The 22,534-nt window shown below is 39.5% G+C and overlaps 1 protein-coding gene across 4 annotated transcripts in view; it reads left to right on the plus strand.

Moving 5' to 3' along the window:
- The first annotated feature begins 2,955 nt into the window (after positions 1–2,955).
- beta'COP (coatomer subunit beta') overlaps positions 2,956–22,534 on the plus strand; it is a 35,640-nt gene continuing 16,061 nt past the window's right edge. For 2 of the 4 annotated variants that reach the window (XM_028321180.1, XM_028321182.1), the window contains exons 1-10: positions 2,956–3,084; positions 3,793–3,951; positions 5,741–5,933; positions 6,872–7,020; positions 7,923–8,097; positions 9,531–9,717; positions 10,463–10,596; positions 11,564–11,863; positions 14,638–14,728; positions 16,844–17,003. In XM_028321180.1, the coding sequence (XP_028176981.1) occupies positions 3,082–3,084; positions 3,793–3,951; positions 5,741–5,933; positions 6,872–7,020; positions 7,923–8,097; positions 9,531–9,717; positions 10,463–10,596; positions 11,564–11,863; positions 14,638–14,728; positions 16,844–17,003 (1,551 nt within the window). In that variant the 5' untranslated portion in view covers positions 2,956–3,081. Of the gene's footprint in view, positions 3,085–3,780; positions 3,952–5,740; positions 5,934–6,871; positions 7,021–7,922; positions 8,098–9,530; positions 9,718–10,462; positions 10,597–11,563; positions 11,864–14,637; positions 14,729–16,843; positions 17,004–22,534 lie in introns of those variants that run through there. The other 2 variants (XM_028321178.1, XM_028321179.1) reach the window with 1 other exon arrangement.

The following is a 22,534-nucleotide window of genomic DNA, read 5'->3' on the forward strand; positions in this document are numbered from 1 at the left end:
GTAGAGCTCAGTCGGTGTCTAAGAGTCCTCCTAGTAGATGACGCCTCCCAAGCCTCTACACAACGTCCCGATTTTTTTTTGGGTCTCTTACCGCCCCCCTTTAAGCCTGCAGCGCCCACAAGGGGGCGTTATCGCCCACTTTGGGAAAGACTGCTCTACAGTATTATTGTTCATAACCCAGAATAACATAAATGCTGAGTATAATTTATGACGATCTGTGACAAATGAATTTCCCGCGGGTGAAGCCGTGGGCAAATGCTAGATAAATAATTAAAAAAGATTATTTTGTACAATCCTGAAGGTTTGGCTGCATAGTTTAATGCCCTTGCCATTTCCTACAAAAAAGTCGAACTGAAAAAAGTGACACGTAGTGATGCAACTTCATACAAATTACTGTCAAGGATTTAATCGATAAAAGTGTTGCAATATTCGTTACCGGATATTATCAATCATTTATTGGTCGGGCAACAAAAGTATAAGTGAACTCTGATTATTTGATTACAGAACCTTTGCTTGTATGATGACCCCAACTCTCGTTGCGCGATCTACATGTAAATTATTTTGAATATTATTTATGAATGAATTGAAATAAAAAGGAATTCGATTTCTATCTGCAAATTCAAATAATTTTAATGACATGAAAATGCAATGATCACTACCACAAACATAGTAACAGTAAAGAGGCTCCGAGTGAAACCTTTGCTACCGGACACTACCGGTGGTATATTGAAATTAATGAATTTGATGCTAAGGTCTCCAACCATGAATTTGAAAATGTAATTCCTTCAAGGAGTGAGGTATTTAAACAAAAAAATGCCAGAGTTAAGGCTTATATTATTTCAACTGTCACATTTTGTCAGTTTGACTGGATGTGTCCGGCGGACCGCCGCTGGCGCCATCTGTGGGAAGCTTCGTATATGGAATCCTTTATTGGGAAATCAAATAACTGATGCTTGAAAAATAAAATGATACATTTATGTACGTAGGAAAATGTCACTGAGCTACGACACGAGTGAGCTCATCATATTATTAAGTTTCGAATGAAATGAATTTTGTTTCTTTTCTGTGTATAAGTATTTTTAGATAATTCCTAAAGCTCATCTTATTTTCGAATAAGCCTGCTTTGTCTTCTGATAAGAACTCAATTATTAATTGATCCTAGCATCAATCTTAAGTACTATAACCGGTAGTAGGTACATGATTGGATACAGTTCTAAAATATTTTTTGTAATAAGATGGAATATAATATTTATAAGTATATAATATATAATTTTTTTTTTCTCAAAACATGTAAATTTTATTTATACCACATCATGTTAAAAGAATATAGGTTAATTACATACATACACTTACAAACAGGAATCTTGCGCTACCTTAATAATTAAATTCCTTGGACATTTTTTACACGGGTATTTCGCCGAAACAGTAAATTTTCTGTGTCCAGACAGGCAAACACATTTTTTTTTATATTTATATGTATAAAACTATTTTAATGGGAAAGTTAATCAAAAGTTTTATTTGTTTTTGCTATTACAATAGCAGAAACTACAAATAATACCGTAGAAAAACTTAATCAAAAGTCGTTTTTCTAATTTCCTTGTTATGTCCATTACTGTTGTTTGCTCTTTATATTTGAGAAACGTTTGGCTATCGGAAAATAAAAACTTTAAATGTCAAATACTTAAAGGAAGGAAATAAAGTGAAGTTAAGTTTTTGTCCGAGTCAAAAGTATAATTTCCCTGGGTCTTCTTTTCGACCGTTGTAGTAACGAAACGAAAGAACTTAGAATGTAATGCACTGCACCGTTACACTCGGCCATTTCGTCCCAAGAGGCCATCGAGGCAGGACAGTACTTCCTTGAACAGTTTCGCGACAAATCGCATAAGTCGGTCCCTCCTTGGGTTTTTGTTTACTAAAAAGTCAATTTCTTTGGACGGTTTTTTGCAGCTAAACAATGGATTAATTTTATTGTTTATTTACACGGATGTAGTGTCTGTAGGGGTAAACCCATGATTTAAATAGTAAATGCATAGGGTAAATAGGTTTTTGTCTGTGATGTCTTTTAGGCATAAATCTAATTTCTTTGGCCCTAATTTCCTTGTTTTCCGTGGCATAAAAAGGCCTAGGAAATTATAAAAGACCATTTTTAATACGGCGTAAAGTCAAATTTTGAGTATTTCTTTATTGGAATAAGTTTAAAATTTACATTTTAAGAAATGGGTATCAGAATAGATATAGAACAACTTGTTTTTAACTCTTAACTCAATCTACTGAATTTATCTTCCTTAGTTGTGTAAAAAGGTCGTAATGATACAATAATCATTGGTATGTTTGCTTGCGAAGGTACACAAAAATGGGTCAAACAAAAAAAAAGCAAACCACAGAAGAAAACTTAGAGAAAAAAATATTTATAATAATTTCCTTGGCTACCAAAAATTCATGAAATTATAACTTTGTTTCTAAAACGAATTATGACTTCTTTTAGATATATTAGCTTAGTTTTTGTTACTTAATACAATGGGAAACTAAAAATAGTTAAAAACAAAAATATATTTCGTACCAAGGAAAACAGAGAATCGAGGAGGGTTGGTCTCTATTGTTCTAAGCATTTTCTTGGCTTTTCTTCTGATAGGACCTATAAAGAAAATGACAATTTTAGGTTGATTTTATACTTACTTGACAAAATTGACCATTTTTGGCGAAATACCCACACCATACTTATAGTCCCAAACAAAGCAAAGCTTGTACTATCTATGGGTGCTAGACAACGGATTAATATACTTATATACTATAAATAAATACATTTTAAATACTATAATATAGTATTTAAAAATGCGCTTCCCAAGTATTTTGAAACAGATTTCAAACATTTTGGGGAATTATTAATCGAATCGATACTATTACGATTGAAAGTAGTCGATTTTCGATATATCGTAGCATCACTAGTGACACGTCCACCCACCCTGTCAAACTTCCACGGAACGGAATCATTTCAGTTTTCACCGAAGTTCACTGTTGCGTACAAATTGCTTTATATCCAAGGAGTTTTTGCAGCACAACGATTGTTCATCATCATCAAAAATGGTGAGTAAATAAGTGAATACTTTTTTGCATGTTCAGACAAGTGTATCTGTAGCGTACGCAAAGTGTGATAAGTGTAAGTTTCGGATTGTACACTGTTGTATGTCGGCGTCGAGTCGGTTTTAGTATTTAGGTTCCACGTTACCAATATGCGTTGGAAGTGCAGATGCGGTTTCCTAGTCGTGTACACCGAGATTTAGTTCACGTTTACAACATAGACATCTTGTGCTAGGCGTGTGCATTGAGTGAGAGGAGCTGTCTAGAAAATATAAATGGTATTCATTAAATAGTAGAAGTCTTTTAGTCGTCTAAAACAATTGTAAAATCAATGTTTCTATTTACAAACGGTCCCTTGTGCTTACTCAATCCTTAAGTTTTTTCTACAAACAATGTTCCTATGTACCAACTATAGAACTGCATTTCATCATAATGTCATGTTACATAGGATTTTATTGATTTGAACAAGATTTTATAACATATTAAACAAACTACTATTACTAATCATGTTTTGCAAGATGCTCTTTGATTAATTTATAGAAAACTACCAAAGGAAGCTAAATACTATCTAAGTAGTCTAACTAGATTTTTTCTAATTTGGTGGTAGAACTGAGCATCTTTTTGTTCTTCCAGTTATTTTATTTCATTATATTATATTATTACTTTTGAATAGCTTTGTATGCAATAAAGACTATATCAACAATGTTTCCGCAGCCGTTGAGGTTGGATATCAAGAGGAAGTTGATGGCGAGGTCGGACCGCGTGAAATGCGTGGACCAGCACCCGACCGAGCCGTGGCTTCTGTGCTCGCTGTACAACGGTGACGTCAACATCTGGAACACACAGACCAACACCCAAATCAAGAGATTTGAGGTAAGTGACTCTTGCTGTATGATGAAATAATCATGTAATCATTTTACACAACCATATTTTTTTGGTGCTGACCACACCCAGATCGACCACCCGTTAAATTTGTGAACGCCTAAACAATTTGCAGCTATTTATTTCATTCTTTTGTGGAAAAATAAACAGTTTAGTTATAGGATTTAAAAACTACAGTGATTAGAATCCTATGTGAACATTTAGGTATGGACAAGGCTGTTCAGATACAAAAACAAGTGATTTTATTTTAGTGTTTGTATCTAATACTACATAAAGCATTGAGTATTGATGTTATAGGAAGATTGGATATCTTAATTTGATAATTCTTTAGTTCAAGACTTCAAGTGTGGTATAATAATAATGCATTTTTAAATGGTTTTCAGTTGTTACAAAATAACTCAATATTATTATTTATACATAAATTCATTCTTTGTTGTACTGGGCTGTTTACAAACAGAATTTTAAGCTGAATCATAACTTTCTTATTGGAATTGCAATTTGAAGTGTTTATGTAATCTTTTTATGGCTAGAATTACTAGTGGGTTAGTATTGGACTAGGTTGATTGTTAATAAATATTAATTACTAGCTTTTGCCCGCGGCTTCACCTGCGTGAAATTTAGTTTGTCTCATATCGTCATAAATTATAGCCTATGTGTTATTCTGGGTTATAAACAATAATACTGTAAAGTTACATCAAAATCCATTCAGTAGTTTCTGCGTGAAAGAGTACCTAACAAACATCCAGACATCCAAACTTTTGCATTTATAATATTAGTAGGATTATCAATTCGTGGCTCTATTAACATGCATTGTACATACATATCTGTCAGTTTGGAGTTTTATTCCATTTTGTTCACCGAAAGTCAACATTGAACACATTGAGTTTTATTATTATCTGGCTTCTAAATATTGTAGAGATAGCCTTATTTATTGCACAACAAATATGCTACAAAAAGTGAACGTTGTTTGTTTCGGCCATGTAGTAAATAAAATTTTGTTTCATTTCATTGTAATACATTGGTAACTACAGTCAGTGTCAAATAGTTTGTGACACTCGAAGTAGCCAAAACACAACATATTGGAATAAATTTTCGTCACCTTTTTGGCCATTTAGGGTGGTGGGTGGCTCACAAACAATTTGACTCTGAACCTTAACACTGCAGTACACGCGCCCCTTTTTTTACACGAATACACGCGCGGCCTACTCTGGTAAGCCAATTTAAAATCACTGTAAATCAGTTTGTAAGCAATTTATGAATTGAATAATTGTGTAAATGATAAAAGTGTTTATTATAGTTATTTTATAATCAAAGTTTCTTTATATAACTATTTGGGATCAAACATTATAAACAGATTTAAAAGTTGTAAATTTTTTGGACCAAAATTGCACTCTGAGACCAATGTTAACAAAAAAAATTTACTGAAAAATATGATTAGTTTTTTGTCTGTCATAGTACTCATGACTTTCTACTGCCTGGTACGTGGTGTAAATCCATTTGTTGCAAGTCTTTCATAATTTTTTTGTCGATTGATTTCGGGCTTTTGAGCAGACCCGCAGTTTTGACGGCCAATTTTAGAAAAGTGCGCAGACTCTAGCGACCCAAGCTTTACTGGCTTACTGACAAATTTAGTAAACGAGGCTTTCCTGGAATGCCAGCTCTCTGGCGCAAGTTTTCAAAAAGTTATAGCGTAAAATGTTACCCTGGTCTACTATAGTAGTCCGCGCGTGTACTCTAGTGTTAACCAGTTGAGGCGATGCTAAAGCATTGGATCTTGTAGGTATGCGACATCCCGGTCAGAGCGGCGAAGTTCGTGCCGCGCAAAAACTGGGTCATCACGGGCTCCGACGACATGCAGATCCGTGTGTTCAACTACAACACATTGGAGCGGGTGCACGCCTTCGAGGCTCACTCCGACTACGTCAGGTGCATCGCCGTGCACCCCACACAGCCTTACATCCTGACCAGCAGCGGTGAGTAGTGTAGATTTGCTTACACCAATATTCATAAACTATGCCTGCTTAAGAGCGTTTACGCGAAGCGCGGCGTTTCAAGGGGCATCATTGGAAATGATACGCGCGCGGCGTTTTTTAATAGTTTTCAAATGTTTATAGCAAAACAATAACAATGAATTAAATATCGTTTCAAAGTGAATATTTTAAATAAGATGCTGTTTTATTATATTAAGCTATTATTATGTTGAATAAAGGAAGAATATTGGTGAAAAAATCACTTTGATTTTTGGGTATTTCACGTTCTTTTCATTTGTGATTTCTTATTGTAAAATGCTTAAATCTAAAAATTTTCTCAGATAACTATTTGCCCAAGGATCTATGCTATAGGATATAAAATTATAAATGTTTGTTAAATTTTTTTCACAGTATTTTTATACAAATTTCAGCTTGTAAACCGACGCTAAAGTGGAAATTTACAAAACCTGTGTGGACTTATCTTGATAGAATTCTTAAATACTAAACTAATCGCAATATTTTCTCAATTAACTATTTAGACGACGAAATTGCCTAACTATTTATGCCTATAACATATTTGTAGTATTACTGGTTAATGATTGTAACGAGTTGAAAAAGTACTGTTTTTGCGCCAAACGGCGTAAACGCTCTTAAGTGAAGCAGCAATGCTATGTGAAGTCGAACTTAGAGCTCTGTGATTGGTTCACACTCAATCAAGTAGTGTCTATGAATAGGTTTTTGTGATCCTGTGCATCCACGCCCACTGTGAGATCTCATAGTAATGTTTGTGAACGTTTGTTAGTCGTATACCTCGAAATCAAAAAATCCTTTTAGCTTTTCACCTATTCGCATTTCGCCGCGATATCAAAATTTCTGAATAGATTTTATTCTTGTAGTATAATTTTTTATCGCTAATTACAATTTCAATTGTTCGTGTACAGACGACCTGCTGATCAAGCTATGGAACTGGGACCGCAACTGGGCGTGCCAGCAAGTGTTCGAGGGGCACACCCACTACGTTATGCAGATCGTGATCAACCCTAAAGACAACAACACCTTCGCGAGTGCCAGTCTTGACACCACCGTAAAGGCAAGTGCATTTTTTAGATCTTTCCCGAAGACTATGATCTGGGCGATTCAGGCGAGAGTGAATAGCATTTGCAGGGCAGTTATTCACCATCCTAGAATGCATCTGCACATAAAAGTTGCGATTGTGGTCTAATACCGGCTTTTTGTTGCATAAAACTAATCTTTGGACAAGGTTTCTTAATTATTTTCTGAGAAACATACAGCTACGATATAATTTAATTTGAGCATTAAAAAACATATAAACCAATTAAGTTTCAGTTATTTTTCGAGGTTGATTCAGTGACCAAGCTTTCTACAAGTGGGTAAGAATTGGGAGACTAATGCACTTATGTGAGGGCTATCTTTTAGTGTTGCCGCACCTTAGGCTACTAGTGGTGCCACAAACAACAAACGAAAATGTTTAAATAATGTTTATAGCCGCATGCTTGGTCGCTTGATATCATTGGCCTTATACGCGAATCCTCTAGGCTGCACAAACATTGACTATTTTGTTACCCGACTACGGCAAAGCAAAAGGAGGGTTATGTCCATTTGTTTCCTCTATGGACTTGATACTCGACAACAGAAAGTGACTACGTTCTACATTCGTAGGGTTCGTATCTTGCCATTTACCAACTGTCAAATCAAACCACACATGTGATGCAAATGTTCTAAAGAATGTGTAGTTCAATTCTGTCATCATCATCATCATCATTTCAGCCACAGGACGTCCACTTCTGAACATAGGCCTCCCCCAATGCTTTCCATGTTGATCGATTGGTAGCGGCCTGCGTCCAGCGCTTCCCTGCTACCTTTACGATGTCGTCGGTCCACCTTGTAGGTGGACGTCCCACGCTGCGTTTTCCGGTACGCGGCCTCCATTCCATTCTGTAATCGTTGCTAAACTGCTCCGTCATCCACCAGGTGTGGCAGCTAGGCTCCTCAATCTCGAACTTCACGCTGGAGGGCCACGAGAAGGGCGTGAACTGCGTCGACTACTACCACGGCGGCGACAAGCCCTACCTCATCAGTGGCGCTGACGACCGCCTCGTCAAGATCTGGGACTACCAGAACAAGACCTGCGTGCAGACGTTGGAAGGTAAGACCCCAGTAAAACAGACAGCTGTCAGTCAACGTCAGCTGTTTCGACCAATGTTATCGCAGAATCGATGAAGCGCGTCTGGATTGGAGACGTTAAAAATTACCGTAATCGGGGCTCAGGTTTCAAAAAGAAGTTGAGCGGAGAGGTAAACGATATCCGATTGGTTATTCAGATACCTCTTCTCCTCTCCGCTTTGATAGAAACTAGTCACGACTGTTGAACTGTCCATCTAAGAGTTCTCATGGTGAACCAATAACACGCGTCCATTGTTGGCATGCAAAACAATATTTTGGACACGCCACCGAGAGTGAATGGGCACTTACAGGGCAGATATGTACCATCCTAGACTGCATCTCACTTAACACCAGGTGCGATTGCGGTCAAATACCTGCCTTGTCTAGCATAAAAAAAATTTATAAATATCATCATTTCAGTCATAGCACGTTCTATGCCTCCCCCAATCATTTGACTACACTGCACGGCACGTCTGGCTTCATTCAAAAAATGTTTTGCCACCCTAGTTCTAGAGTTTTCTCAACAACAGTTAATGTTATTTTGTTGACGTGGCAACATTTTCCGCCTGCAGTTCTTACCACTACAATTCATGTGTAGACAGGATCTACAGCATGATTGGCGATAAAAACCTAACCGTAATTCTATTAACATTGTATACGTGATCTATTACAAAGTAAGCTTGCTTGGACACATTACACTGGAGTTTTCTTTTTGTCATCATTGTTTCCACCTACAGATCACAGAACTCACACTAAAGGGAGATTTGAAAAGGGGGCGGGGCCGGTGTCGCAGCAATATGCCCAAAAACAGAACACAATTTCTGCAGACGTCATGATGTAAACAGTTTACATTGCTTGCGTAGTACTAAAGATTTTTCGAACGTTGAGTACTGATACCGCAGTGGATAATGAGCACATATTTTGATTACAATACCCGGCGATAAATATTGAACATCGACCTTTAGAAAGAGACAATCGGCTAATTTCGGTTTCGTAGAGCGTTATCACTGTCGCACTTGAACAATGACTGACAATGACGTTTTGTCAAAGTGTAAACAAACTTTATTTTAAATGTGTGCAATTGATTTTGTGAATTAAATTGCTAAAAACTTTTTATAGTCGTTAAAGAAAAATGGTTCACAATGTGTTAAAGTATTTGTCGAAGAGAAATAGTTCGGAGTTCGGACAATATTTTCATTGAATAATGTTTTGTCAATGACGTTTTGTCAATCGTATAGGTAGTGTGCGACAGAGATAACGCTCTACGAGATGAAATTAACCGATTCTCTTTCCAAAGGTCGATGTGCAATATTTATTGCCGGGTACTGTACTTTGTGTCAATTTCTAATGCAAACACTGAGTTTCAAACTCAGTTGGCGTCTCTCTATATCTCTATGGTCGCCCCCTCGTTCCCAGGTCACGCTCAGAACGTGTCGGCCGTGTCATTTCACCCGGAGTTGCCGATCCTGCTGACGGGCTCGGAGGACGGCACCATCCGCATCTGGCACGCCGGCACCTACCGCCTCGAGTCCTCGCTTAACTACGGCTTCGAGCGCGTGTGGACCATCTCCTCGATGCACGGCTCCAACAATGTTGCTATAGGGTGAGTGGCGGGACATCCTAAGTCCATCCATCCAACAACGTAAGTGCAAGCAACAAGTTTTATAGTCGTATGCTGCTAAGGCACCTACCGCCTCGAGTCCTCGCTTAACTACGGCTTCGAGCGCGTGTGGACCATCTCTTCGATGCACGGCTTCAACAATGTTGCTATAGGGTGAGTGGCGGGGCATCCTAACGTAAGTGCAACCAACAAGTTTTATAGTCGTATGCTGCTAAGGCACCTACCGCCTCGAGTCCTCGCTCAACTACGGCTTCGAGCGCGTGTGGACCATCTCCTCGATGCACGGCTCCAACAATGTTGCTTAGCACACACGGCAGCGTCCTAACGTAAGTGCAACCAACGAGTTTTATAATCGTATGCTGCTAAGGCAGCATATAGTTCGTAAAACTGATGACCATTGGTTCAGAAGAATTCTCGAGTGGCGAATACGGGCCGGAATACGTGTGGACAGGCTTCCCAGTCGGTGGACTGACGATTTGGTGAAGGTCGTGAAAAGCCCCAGGATGAGGGCAGCGCAGGACCTATCATCATGGAGGCATTGGGTCATTGTAACAACTAGATCCCATGCCCAATGTCAGTGAGCCATATGCAGTCTGATATAATAATGACCATGGTTGACAATACCTACATTCTGATGCATATCCATTGACATATTTTTAGATAACTAATGCTGTGCCTTTCATGTATGTTATTGTATCTTATAAACGCCCTTTGTTTGTTCCACCAGGTATGATGAGGGTACCATAATGATCAAGGTGGGCAGGGAAGAGCCAGCTATCTCCATGGACGTCAACGGAGGCAAGATCATCTGGGCCAAGCACTGCGAGATGCAGCAAGTCAACCTGAAAGCCCTGCCTGAAGGTACGAATCCATTCCATCGGGTCATTTAGTATCCATTGCAGGAGCACCTTCACAAATTTACCAGAGGCAAATGAAAGATTTGGCTGACGCTTCTTTGCCTACGCTTGCTAGATTGGTTGAAGACTCATACTCAGTTTTCATCGAGATTTCGTGTTTCGTGAGAATCAATTTGTTCATCAAAAGATATAGTAGCTAAGGCTTTTGGACATAGTCGACTGTCTTATACCGACACGGCACACCTCAGTAAACCATACCTGCTGTGTATGATATACTTGAACTTGTTATGTATGTTCCAATAAAGTTTATCTAGCGATAAGACCTCCTAAAGGCCGTATCTTTTGTCTGTTTCTTCTCTTTCTTTTCTTGTCATGTGTGGTATACGATAAAGTGTGTTTTATCTATCATCTTATGGTGCGTCCAGCTCTGGACGAACTGGCTCGCTCGGCAAACTCAACATCCTGCTCACTCAAGAGCAGGGTGAGCAGGATGACCAGCGTGCCGCGCGAGCCCGTTCGCCCAGTCTGGACGCACCGTTACACAATACACAGCTTATGACCGCAGTCTGTGGAGGAACACTATATGTGGCCGCGATCCTCATCAGTGAGGAACCGATGATGAAGAAGAAGAATTTGTCTTACATCTTCAACACAATAGTGTCCACTGTTGTGTACTTTACTGATGTCTCGAAACCACTTATTTATTTATTTATTTTAGGAATTACAAACAAATGTGTTACAGAAATTAACTTATCTACTAGATTTATGTATTATTTATGTGGTAACACATCCCACTACGTAATCCACATATTGATACATGAAACCATGTAATATAGAGCGAGGCAATTACAATTAAGGTAGGTAACTTATAAACGCGGTGTAGCTCAACACCAAGAAGTAATTAATATGTAAACACTTGTGGTCTAAACTGAATAAATATTTTTGATTTTGATTTTTTTAACTTCATTCAGGCACAGAAATAAAAGACGGCGAGCGCGTGCCAGTGGTCGCCAGGGACATGGGATCCTGCGAGATCTACCCTCAGACGATTGCGCACAACCCGAACGGGCGCTTCGTGGTCGTCTGCGGCGACGGCGAGTACATCATCTACACCGCCATGGCGCTCCGGAACAAGGCCTTCGGGACCGCCCAGGAGTTCGTGTGGGCACTGGATAGCTCAGAGTATGCGACCCTCGAGAGCTCCAATACGATCAGGGTGTTCAAGAACTTCAGGGAAAGGAAGAGCTTCCGCCCTGAGTATGGCGCTGAAGGTGAGTTGGAGACATCTATCATTATTTATTCATAAACATGGGTATAGATCGTGCCATACACGAAGACGCGTTCCACCATTCTTCCGCTAATGTTTAGGTGTTATCGGTACATGTTAAATTATCCATGAGTGCACACGCACACTACAATAATGCCTTACGGATTGCTCGGATCAAATTCTCCGCACCCCGCGCGACCGAGACCAAAAATTGGTGGGGCGCGTCCGAGTGGATGAAACGATCGACTACAGCGAAGCCAAAAGGGTTATTGCTTAACTTAATCTGGCACTTGCATTTATGAAAGTTAATGATTGCATAATATTTTTTTAATTATTCGTGGTGTTTCTAGGTTCCTGTTGTTGATGCTTGACACAATTTTTGTTATCATATTTTTGATAGTTGAGAGTGAATTTGACACCCTTAGGCTGAGTTGCACCATCTAACTTTAACCGTAACTATGACCACGGTAATAATATCTATACAGTATTCCAACTCGGCCATATTTTTGAAATAAATGTCAACAGCCGCGCGGAATGTCACCGTATGACAAGATGCGATAGGGCTGCCTGCCTTGCAGACCTATTTTCATGACATCTGCCTACTTTGAATATTTATCTAGTATTGTGAATGTATTTTGTGATTGTAATCTTTATTTTATTTTGACAAACAAAATACTTTGTGAATGAAATAGGATAAAAATGCATGTTGTTTTGTGATTAGTAGATTTAATTAAAAGAATATATTTGTGTTAAGATTTACAAATCTTATAAATTTACGACCGTAAAATGTATGCGTCTCGACTTAGGCGTACAAAATGCTTGATGCAGGGTGTTTAGGTAAATGGGTTTATAAGCCGACACTAGTCCATGATTATACCTACTTATAAATGGTATGATGAAGTCAGAAAATAGATATCATTATATTATACCCTGTATAAATAGGTACTTGTAATTATGTTTATAAAAAAAGAGCGCTTACTGTTTTAAAAACAACACATCGTCCGATTGCACATTCGCGACACCCCCGACTTTTGCATGTCGAGCGCATACCGAGATTTGAATTTCGAAGGAAAGCTCGCGTTTTGTCCGTTTATATGAAGTTACAATACTGTATGATAATATTACACTGCACAACAGCATTTCTGATGATTGGGTTATGTTACATGATATTAGTCCAATTTTTAATGACGATTTCAAATCTGTGATTGAAATGTCTGTATCAGCTCTGGTTAAAAAAATATGACACTTGGGTCTTTTTTGTAAAAAAACACTCTTTTTTTAGATATGATCCTATTTTATGAAGTTGTTATATTGAAAAAACTTTCTTTTATTTGACTTCCTTGCTGATGCTGAAGGCAGACAGCTCTTCTGAATGATTCAACAGCAGTCAGCCATCATTGTGTGCATTCCAGTGGCCCTGATAGCGTCCCTCTATCGTACGAAGGCCCTGGTGGATTTGCTCGCCATGTTCTTCACTTAGATCCTTAAGAGTTGTGATAAAATTGTTCAGGTGATTGCGAAGAGAGTGTAATTCGATGTTTATATTACATCCAACCAAAAAAACATGTTTGTAAGTGACTCATAGGTTGTTCGATTTGTAAGAATAGTAAGATTTTTTCGGATTTTCCAAAAAAAAATTAAAATGCCAAAATAACTCATTCCATATCTTTTCAGAAGACTTGAAGATCCTAAATCTATAAAACGATCGTTTAAACCATCTTGGCTACATGGTTTTGAAAATTTCGGGTCACATTCAAAGTCCCTACAACACTGACAGTTTTCGCCTCAAAATCCTCATGTGAAGTATCAACATGAGGTTCAGGTGACTTCTTAAGGTTGAAAAGACGTCTACATGCCAAACGTATGCAAGGAATTACCATTTAGTTCAATATTTTTTGGTTAATACCATTTCTGTTCAAAAATAAAAATAACAGTCGTCGCGATGGTTCAAGGGTTCCTTTCAGATCATAGCGGTTTCGTACCTAAATCTACACATATTCTTATTTGTTTATAAACGTAAAAACTCAACGCATCTTTTCCACGCCTTTTGCGGAATTCAAGGCTTATCTTTCATTTCCACTGGGTCCCCAAACAAATTTTTGTAAGCCAATTTTACGAACTTTGTCACATTTAAACGGATTATTTAAACATATCCTCTCCGCAAATGAAACAAAATTGATTTAGATCATTCACACAAACACTTTTTAATGCTACCATATTAAATTATACAAAGAAAACATAGCATTTTTTGAACTGTCGGCGAATTAAGACTGAAATTTAGCAATTTTTGAGTAAAAGCTATAACACGTAAACAAGAGCTGCTACGAAAAAATGGACGGCAGATTCAGAATCAGCGACGTCAAATTAGTAAACATCATGTAATGAAAGTCAATCATCAGCCAAAAGTTGCAATTTTGTTGTGCAGTGTTATAGATGACCCACGCTGAACTGTCCCACCAAACTCAATGACAGGGGGGCGCTACCATCGTTCAACTATATGGTTTCCAACATGGCAAAAATAGGAACCAGCAATCCGGTATAGACGGTGGCGCCCCGCTGTCAATGTCATGGATAGGACAGTTCAGTATTTTGGAACTATACCGTGCTATGACGATAACCGGTGATTTTTGTATGGAGTTTGACAGATTTTTGACGTTTGTTGAATTTAAAATAAGATGGTGCAACCCAGCCTTAGCTTTTAATAATGAATGTATAAAACTGCTGCAGTTATTATGTTACTCCAACAAATGTTTGATATATTTATATTGTGCTTTTCAGGCATCTTTGGTGGATTCATGCTGGGTGTAAAATCGATTAGCGGTATGGCTTTCTCCTTCTACGACTGGGAGAACCTGGAACTGATCAGACGGTAATTATTGTTGTCTGTTATTGCTATTTACAGTTATTTCGTGTTATTGCTATTTACAGTTATTTCGTGTTGTTGTATGTTTGCAAAATAACGTTTGGTTGTTCGCTGTGCGATGTAAATATGAAGCCGTGGCTAAGTTTGGGAGGTCACTAAGAAAATGTATCGTAGAGAATGGACGAGAACATAATGTATAAACATGTACTTAAACAATACTATAACATAAACCTAACCACAACATGCTTTGCGAATTGCAATTTTATACTCATGCGGTAACCAATTAACACATGTTTTAAGTACTAGCTGGTGCCCGCGACTTTTTCCACGATAAGAAATTCGAGTAGACTACTCATTCGTTCAAATATTCGAGAAAATACAAAATCTGACATTGCAATAATACAAATACGAGTACATACAAGATTACTTTTACGGTCAGATCGTTTCTTTGACCGTCAAGTTCTCAGGTTCAATTCCTGGATCGAATTTAGAAAACGATATGGTGACAACAATTTAATTATCTTTGTCATGTGCTTCGTGAAATTGGTATAGTCCATTGATTAAATGCAAGGATAGTGTGTATTCTGACCTATTTTACAACGAACTGATAAGAAATAATATTGCTCTGCTCTACTTGGTTGCTTTGCTTGGTTTACTGTTACGATAAGGCTGGTGCTCATTTGTGCTCGTGCATTTTGATGTCATAAGGTGAAAAAAGACAGTTTCAGTTTATATCATAAAGAAAATTTGCATTTTGACTAGCAGAAAGTTAGTTTTCTATACAGTTTAATTTCGAACTCCTCCTATGTTCTTCTGATTAATTTCGTTGCGGGTCCAATGACAGTTTAACTTTCCTCCGGGACAAACTTGACCTTCATTGGTTGGGTTTTTGTGGCGGTCAAGCTGTAGATCCTGGCTACACAGGAGTTGCAGTGGTGGGAACGAGAGGTGGGAATAGTCCCGTTCTATACAGTTTCTGAATCGACGTTTTTAAATAAAGTCCCACGGATTTCCATAACGACCGGTACTGTGCTATCCAGGTGTTTTCCGCGACCTTTACTAGACCGTTGGTCCACCAAGTGGGAGATCTGCTAACATTACGTCTTCCGGGCCGTCGTCGCCACTCGAACACGTTTCTGCCCCAACACACGTTCTACGAGCTAAATGCCCCGCCCACAGCCACCTAACTTTGGCAATATAGCGGTCTATGTATGTACATAAAAATGGCAGAATGGTGAATTAGTTCTGGAAACAAAGTCGCGGGCATCTGATAGAAGTCTAAAACACAACATTGCCAAATCTTATTACCTTTTATATCACGCAATCTACCAAGTTTAAAATTAAATTTGCCAAAGCATATCGCACACGCAGTTCTAAGCGAAGTTTTATGTCACTAGCGAAATCACATTCATCGATTTACAAATACGGTTTTACTATGTCATCCGCTGAACTATTGTGGTGACTTAACTCTTAACACAAGCATATTATTATGTTTAGCTAAGCTTGATGAGTTAAAAGGACTATTAATAGTATAGTAATGCAATGTAAAATGCTAATATTTTTTCAAAAATAGTAGTTTTCTATGTTACCTATCCATATTTCTTTGCTATCCACAACGAAGACGCTCTTTTACATGTTACCTGATGGAAAGTGACTACATCACGAAAAATAGTAGTTTTCTATGTTACCTATCCATATTTTTTTACTATCCACAACAAAGAAGCTCTTGGTTTGGTTCAAACCGGTTTCAAACTGGTCGCGTCATGTGTGGTCTCTCAACGGAATCTATGGCAGAAACTTAGATGCAACTCAAAAGTAACTAGAAGTTGGAGTTTAGTTGCAATGAGGGCTATCGTTTTTATACTTAACAGTTGGCACCCTTGGCGATTGACAGGACCTTACTCTACAGTGGCCATCTTGACGAGTGCAAATGCGATAGTCCTCCTACCGCTTTCACGCTCACCAGTTGGTGCCACTGTCTTCGCTACTAGCAAGTGACAGGACCTTACTCTACAGTGGCGCTAACTGGTGAGCGCTAAAACGATAGCCCTCATTGCGTTTCACTGTGTGTTCTGGGCCTTACCTGATGGAAAATGACTACATCTCTCTCTCTCTCTCCAGGATAGAGATCCAGCCTCGTCACGTGTATTGGTCAGAGAGCGGCGGTCTCGTGTGCCTGGCCGCCGACGAGACGTATTACGTGCTCAAATACAACGCGGCCGCGGTGGCCCGGCGCGACCCCGCCGATGTATCGGGAGACGGGATAGAAGACGCCTTCGAGGTACGTACGCTCCGAAATCGACGGGGACACACGGACCTGTGTTGAAGAGACGAAGCAAGGGCTACCTTAATCTATAAACTTTCGCGACGCATAAAGGCCTATTCAGACCTAAGCGGTATTCGCTACCGTCTGCGGCAGAGAAAACCCAGTGGGTATGCGGTAATAATACTGTTCAGACCTAAGCGGTATTCGCTACCGTCTGCGGCAGAGAAAACCCAGTGGGTATGCGGTAATAATGCTGTTCAGACCTAAGCGGTATTCGCTACCGTCTGGTATGTACCTCTACCCACAGCGGCAGCGAATATCGCTCAGGTTCGAATAGGCCTTAAGCAAGGATTACCTTAATCTTTAAACTTTCGCGTTGCACAATTAAGTAACTTGCAACGTAAACATCGCGTCTTAAGACTACCTTTTGTTCACTTTACTAAAATTAAGCTTTTAGTCTATTTATCAGTAAGCTTTTACCCGCGTGAGTTTGTGTCCCGCGTGAAAACTAAACGCGCGCGTATTCCCGTTTCAATGCCCAAGAACTATCTTATGTCCTTTCCCTTCACTCCCGAGTCAGAAAACAAACGAGCTGCAGTTTCGTTTAATATTGTATTGAATTTCTTACGGTATGTAAGGTAGTCAAAATCCAATAAAATTTTGTACATTTGCATACCTCTATTTCGCGACTATAATGTGAGATAGCTCGCCAACAATAATTAACTCAAAAGTTATGAGTTCTACCCGGGTCAAATTACTAACTGGCCATAGCCAAATGGTCTCCGGAAAACTATCTCGAATTATCAAAATTTCTGTATACAAGGTAGCCTTGTAAAGTATACTTGAATAATATCTGTGTTCGAGTCAGTACACTGGGTTGCACAAATGTATTCATGAATAAACAATTCAAATACAATCTTACTGGCTCGAATTAAAGCTGGAGTGTGCATTGGATTGAGACAAGAGTTTGTAACCAGTTGGATAGGTGAAATATTAATTTAATTTTATAATGCACTTTAATGTAAAATTAACAATGTTAACATTTACTAACCTAATTAATGGTGAGGGTAGTAGGTTTTAAGTGGTGAATTCAGGTTTGTCTTGAATCGAGAATGGCATCTAAACTAAGAGTGAGCGTTTCTACGCAATATAAAGTAAATCACGACTGAGAGCAGCTTGAGGTACCCATCACCCAGTCATGTCATAGTACTCATTTCACGTACCTATTTAATTATAATTATATTAAATATCACACATTTATATTTCTATATTTAATTATATATTCATACATAATTTGCGTAGGGAAATTGAGGCAGTCAAAAGGATTCTAGTTTAGTTATACTTCATAGGACACTGCCACAGATGCTTTGTGCTGGCTAGAAGGTGGACACTGAAGCACATTGGTTCGTAGTACTTGCTGCTGTTGTTGTTTTATTTAGAATTTCTGCCTTATTATAGTAAGCATCAGGTTTAAATTGGCTAGGCCCCAACGCTACGCAAATACGTGGTCTTCGAGAGCCCGGACGGTGAGCGCTACGTTAGTACTATAACTAAAATCGATGCCCGGGACATAATTAAGCAATGTCGACGCAATGGAATCCCGGGCGCCCTTCAGGTAAATATATTTCTTACTTTATACTTATGTATAAACTTGAGATGTATTTTTGAAGCACACGGATTCTGTTCGCGACGAGCATACTATACAGTACTTTCGCTTACTCCTCACCTGGTCGCGATAGTTTTATCCTTCAGGCCATGGAATCAGATCAATGTCTGTATGTAAGAAGGTCCTCTAAAGAAAAGCATGGTTAGAAAATGAACACAAGCGAGTTGAGGAAAAGCAACCTGCTTGAGAGAGGTCCGATTAGAGTTTTTATCTAAACCAACGACAGAAAGCAAGGGTACAGAAGAAAGTCAGCAGTTAACAAGAATAATAAGTTTTGCTTATTTTCCCCGCCAACTTGACAAGAGGTAGAGTTAGCTCGCTTGCATCTAAAACTTGCCATAATTCGCAGCATACAGAACATTTGTTGAAGAATTTGACTCGGGTGCCTTAGAATAGAAGCGAAGGAGAACATCGCGTCAGTCAACTGTAACCGCCACTATAGATGACCCACGCTGAACTGTCCCGCCAAACTCAATGACAGGGGGGCGCTACCATCGTTCAACTATAAGGTTTCCAACATGGCAAAAATCTGAACCAGCGATCCGGTATTGACGGTGGCGCCCCACTGTCAATGTCATCGACAGGACAGTCCAGTATTTTGGAACTATAACAGTCCCCGCACCAGAGCCGACGTCGTCAAAATAAAGCCTGACCGCACGTGACTGAAACTACATCTACCTACGTCTTCTACCTTAGGCATCGCTTTATCAGCACATCGGACTGTAGAACTCCTACTCTTTTACGTACTACTGAAAACACCGTCCATCAATGGCGCGCACACATTACTTGCGTCCAAAGCCTACACAATCAATGGTTCGTCAGTTCAACAAAACATGTGTAGCCGCCAGCGACCACAATAAAATCGTCTTCGAATAGAAACAATGAATGTTTGCAGCCGAAGCCACAAGCAACTTTCAGCACAGAAACACCACATCGGTCATCATAATAGAAACAGGAATGTGGCCCTGACAAGAGCCGTTGCATAGCTCTGAGAAGAGCTGTTTCGTTGTGACCACTGCACGTCGCACCGTCCCTCATCGCAGCACCAGCACCGCTCGCACCACTGTCACCGAGCAGCATCACCGACGCCCACGTGTGGAGCGGCGAGCCGCGTGGGCACGCGCCGCGTCGCGCTCCGGTGCACGCGTGCGTCCTGCGCCGCTGCCCGCCGTCGAAAAGATCGAGGCCGGGCAGCGGGCACTCCAGTCGACACCTCCCCTCGCACTCCGCGCGCGCGCCGCGCGACAAGGAGGTAGCGTGAGAGCGAGACAGAAGACTCGCGCCGCACTCGGAACACTGCGCGAACCCGATGACAGAGAGACATCGTGGGAGCGAGACGACAAGAATATAACATCAAACGGCGATTGGTCGAAATGTATGGTTGCTTAGGTAGTCTAGTCGTACATAAGTTTTGTAAATAAATATGGCATTGTTTCGCCAATAAATTATTCCCTTCTGAACCAGCAATTGAGTTTTACTTCAACTACCTCTCCTCAACACTGAAAAGTAGGAAGGCTACACACCACACACCAAACTTAGGCCTCCTACACATGCAACAAAACTGCGGGCTAATGCTAAAGGAAAAAGTGAAACAAAAGCGTGGGACATTATGGACACATTGGCAACAAGCTTAGGTCGACTGGACTCCATCTCTCTGTCTGATATGGAAAACTTGGAAGTCTATAGAAACTTATACATCCATCGCAGTATGCATTATCATGATTTTGATAGCAAACTTGGCATCCACCATTCGCGACGACTCTTCAACTACTTCGAAAGAGAACCGAGCCCGAAATTCAGCTGATTCATCAACCGAGATGCGATGTTTTCCTAATATGATTTACAATGAATGTAAACGCAAAGATACACTAAGCGTGTTCTCCGCAGAAATAGTTCAAAACGTGATGTTACAGCGTAAACGTGCCCTCCACAGGAGTCATAGATCTGAAAATACAACATGAAAAATGTATGACATGAAAAGGGTGATCAATAACATCCTCATATACCAAGAAAAGAGTTCAAAATTGAGAAACGCCATACTTCCTAAGCATCTGCTACCTACAGTCCTAGAGAAAAACCCATAAATGTTCAAGAATATAACTCAATGACTGCAGAAAAACCCATCATCAGTCCACCCAACTACGACAGAAGATAAAAGCGTCTACGGAATTAAGAAATATACATAGAAGACCATAACATCCCATACCACATAAAGTTGCTAGAAAAAGTGGTGTTGTACAGGAGTGTAGGTTACTAACTCATTTGAACAATCGCTACTATTCAACCAGCTGGCATATCCAAAGATAATCACGGCACGTACTACCAATCTACTGAAGCAAAGAAGACGGCGTATTCCATAAAATCCTGGAATCAAGACAGAAGCTACGACTGGTGTGAAGTTGTAAAAACACTTATTGATAACAGTATAAGAAGTGTTCACCGAATAGAGCCTCCAAATACCGAGGTCTAAGATGTGGTGCTAGAGAAAGATGTTCGGTGTCATGAACGGGGTCCCATACCAATGTGTCCATACTCCAGGAGCTCGACTTCGTACCCTTCGGCCGTAGTACAGTGTAAATACTACAATACTTTGAACTTGCTGACTCAAAGAGCGACTTCAGCGAAAAGTTAGGTAGCCAGATCGCCTGTCGCTAATCGCTGGACCGACCTAGAGAAATCCGCAATGGGAATCTGAGTGTGCCAGGGAGCCAACAGGGAGAGATGAGGAGAGAGCTGTGTCCGTCTCTAACATCGACTGGACGTCACAACTCGACGTCTGCTCTGCCATGACCGAAACAATATAGAAGATGATGATTATTGATATTGATGATTAATTTGGCTTCTTTTTCTTTCTAGCGATAAGACTGGCCAAAATTGTGGCGTTTTGATTTGGTATTTCTTTTTGATTTTATGGTTCTGATGTGTACAATAAAGTATATACCATAACAAAGAATATCTATCATTTCAGATCTGTGTGTACAAGTCGTTTAGTAATTTGTATACGATTTTGGTAATACTGATTCAGAAAAGTGGAATTCTTATGCTTCATAAATATGTCTCCTATATTTTAGTTTATTTTAGCTAAGAGTATCCGGATTTTCACAAAAAGCGTTGTGCGCATTCTATTATAAAGAGTTTCTTTACGATACAATGCACACAAACAATTCGAGGAGGCAACCTGTATCTGTTTAAAAAAAACAAAACAAGCACGGATAAAGACTTACGGTGAGATACTTTTCAAAATAGTATATAATAATTCCACAATCGGGAGAGGGCACAGAGTCACAAAGGAACGTATGGAAGATGCTTTCGAGGTAATTATTTAATTGGCTTGTACACACTACTAATAGACTTGACTTACTCATATAAGTTAGAAGTAGCTATTGCAAATCATCTAAATTCTTTTCGGACGTACGTTTCATCGCTTCTCCATTGATTTCACTGACAACCACGTTAGCTTCAAAGTGGTCTACTTTGTGGTTCATTATCAAATAAAACATCGGTCGCGCTGATTCCTGCTGCTGGTAAGGTTATGCCTCCGGATGAATGGCGTAAAACAGAAGAACCCTGAAATTTCATAGACTGAATATCCAGCGCAAAGAAGGCCTAAAATAACGAGAATTGCACAACATTCTACGAAGGAGGCTATTCTCGGCGATTCCTTACGAAACCGGATCAGGAATGAGGAAATCTGTAAATGAAACTGACTTACCGCGACAGATTAACCAGCAGATGCGACAATGGTTAGGGCACAAACCTATGGTCTTATACTGCTTGTAAAACTTGCCTGTGGTTCAATGCAACTCCTGAAACACCGCTGTTGAAAACACCTTTAAAGTTTAAACTAAAACTGCTTACTTACGTAAAAGGGTACAGGTAA

This window comes from Ostrinia furnacalis, unplaced genomic scaffold, assembly GCF_004193835.3.
Source record: "Ostrinia furnacalis isolate ACB-3 unplaced genomic scaffold, ASM419383v2 OfSCF7477, whole genome shotgun sequence".
In the NCBI taxonomy this organism is placed as follows: domain Eukaryota; kingdom Metazoa; phylum Arthropoda; class Insecta; order Lepidoptera; family Crambidae; genus Ostrinia; species Ostrinia furnacalis.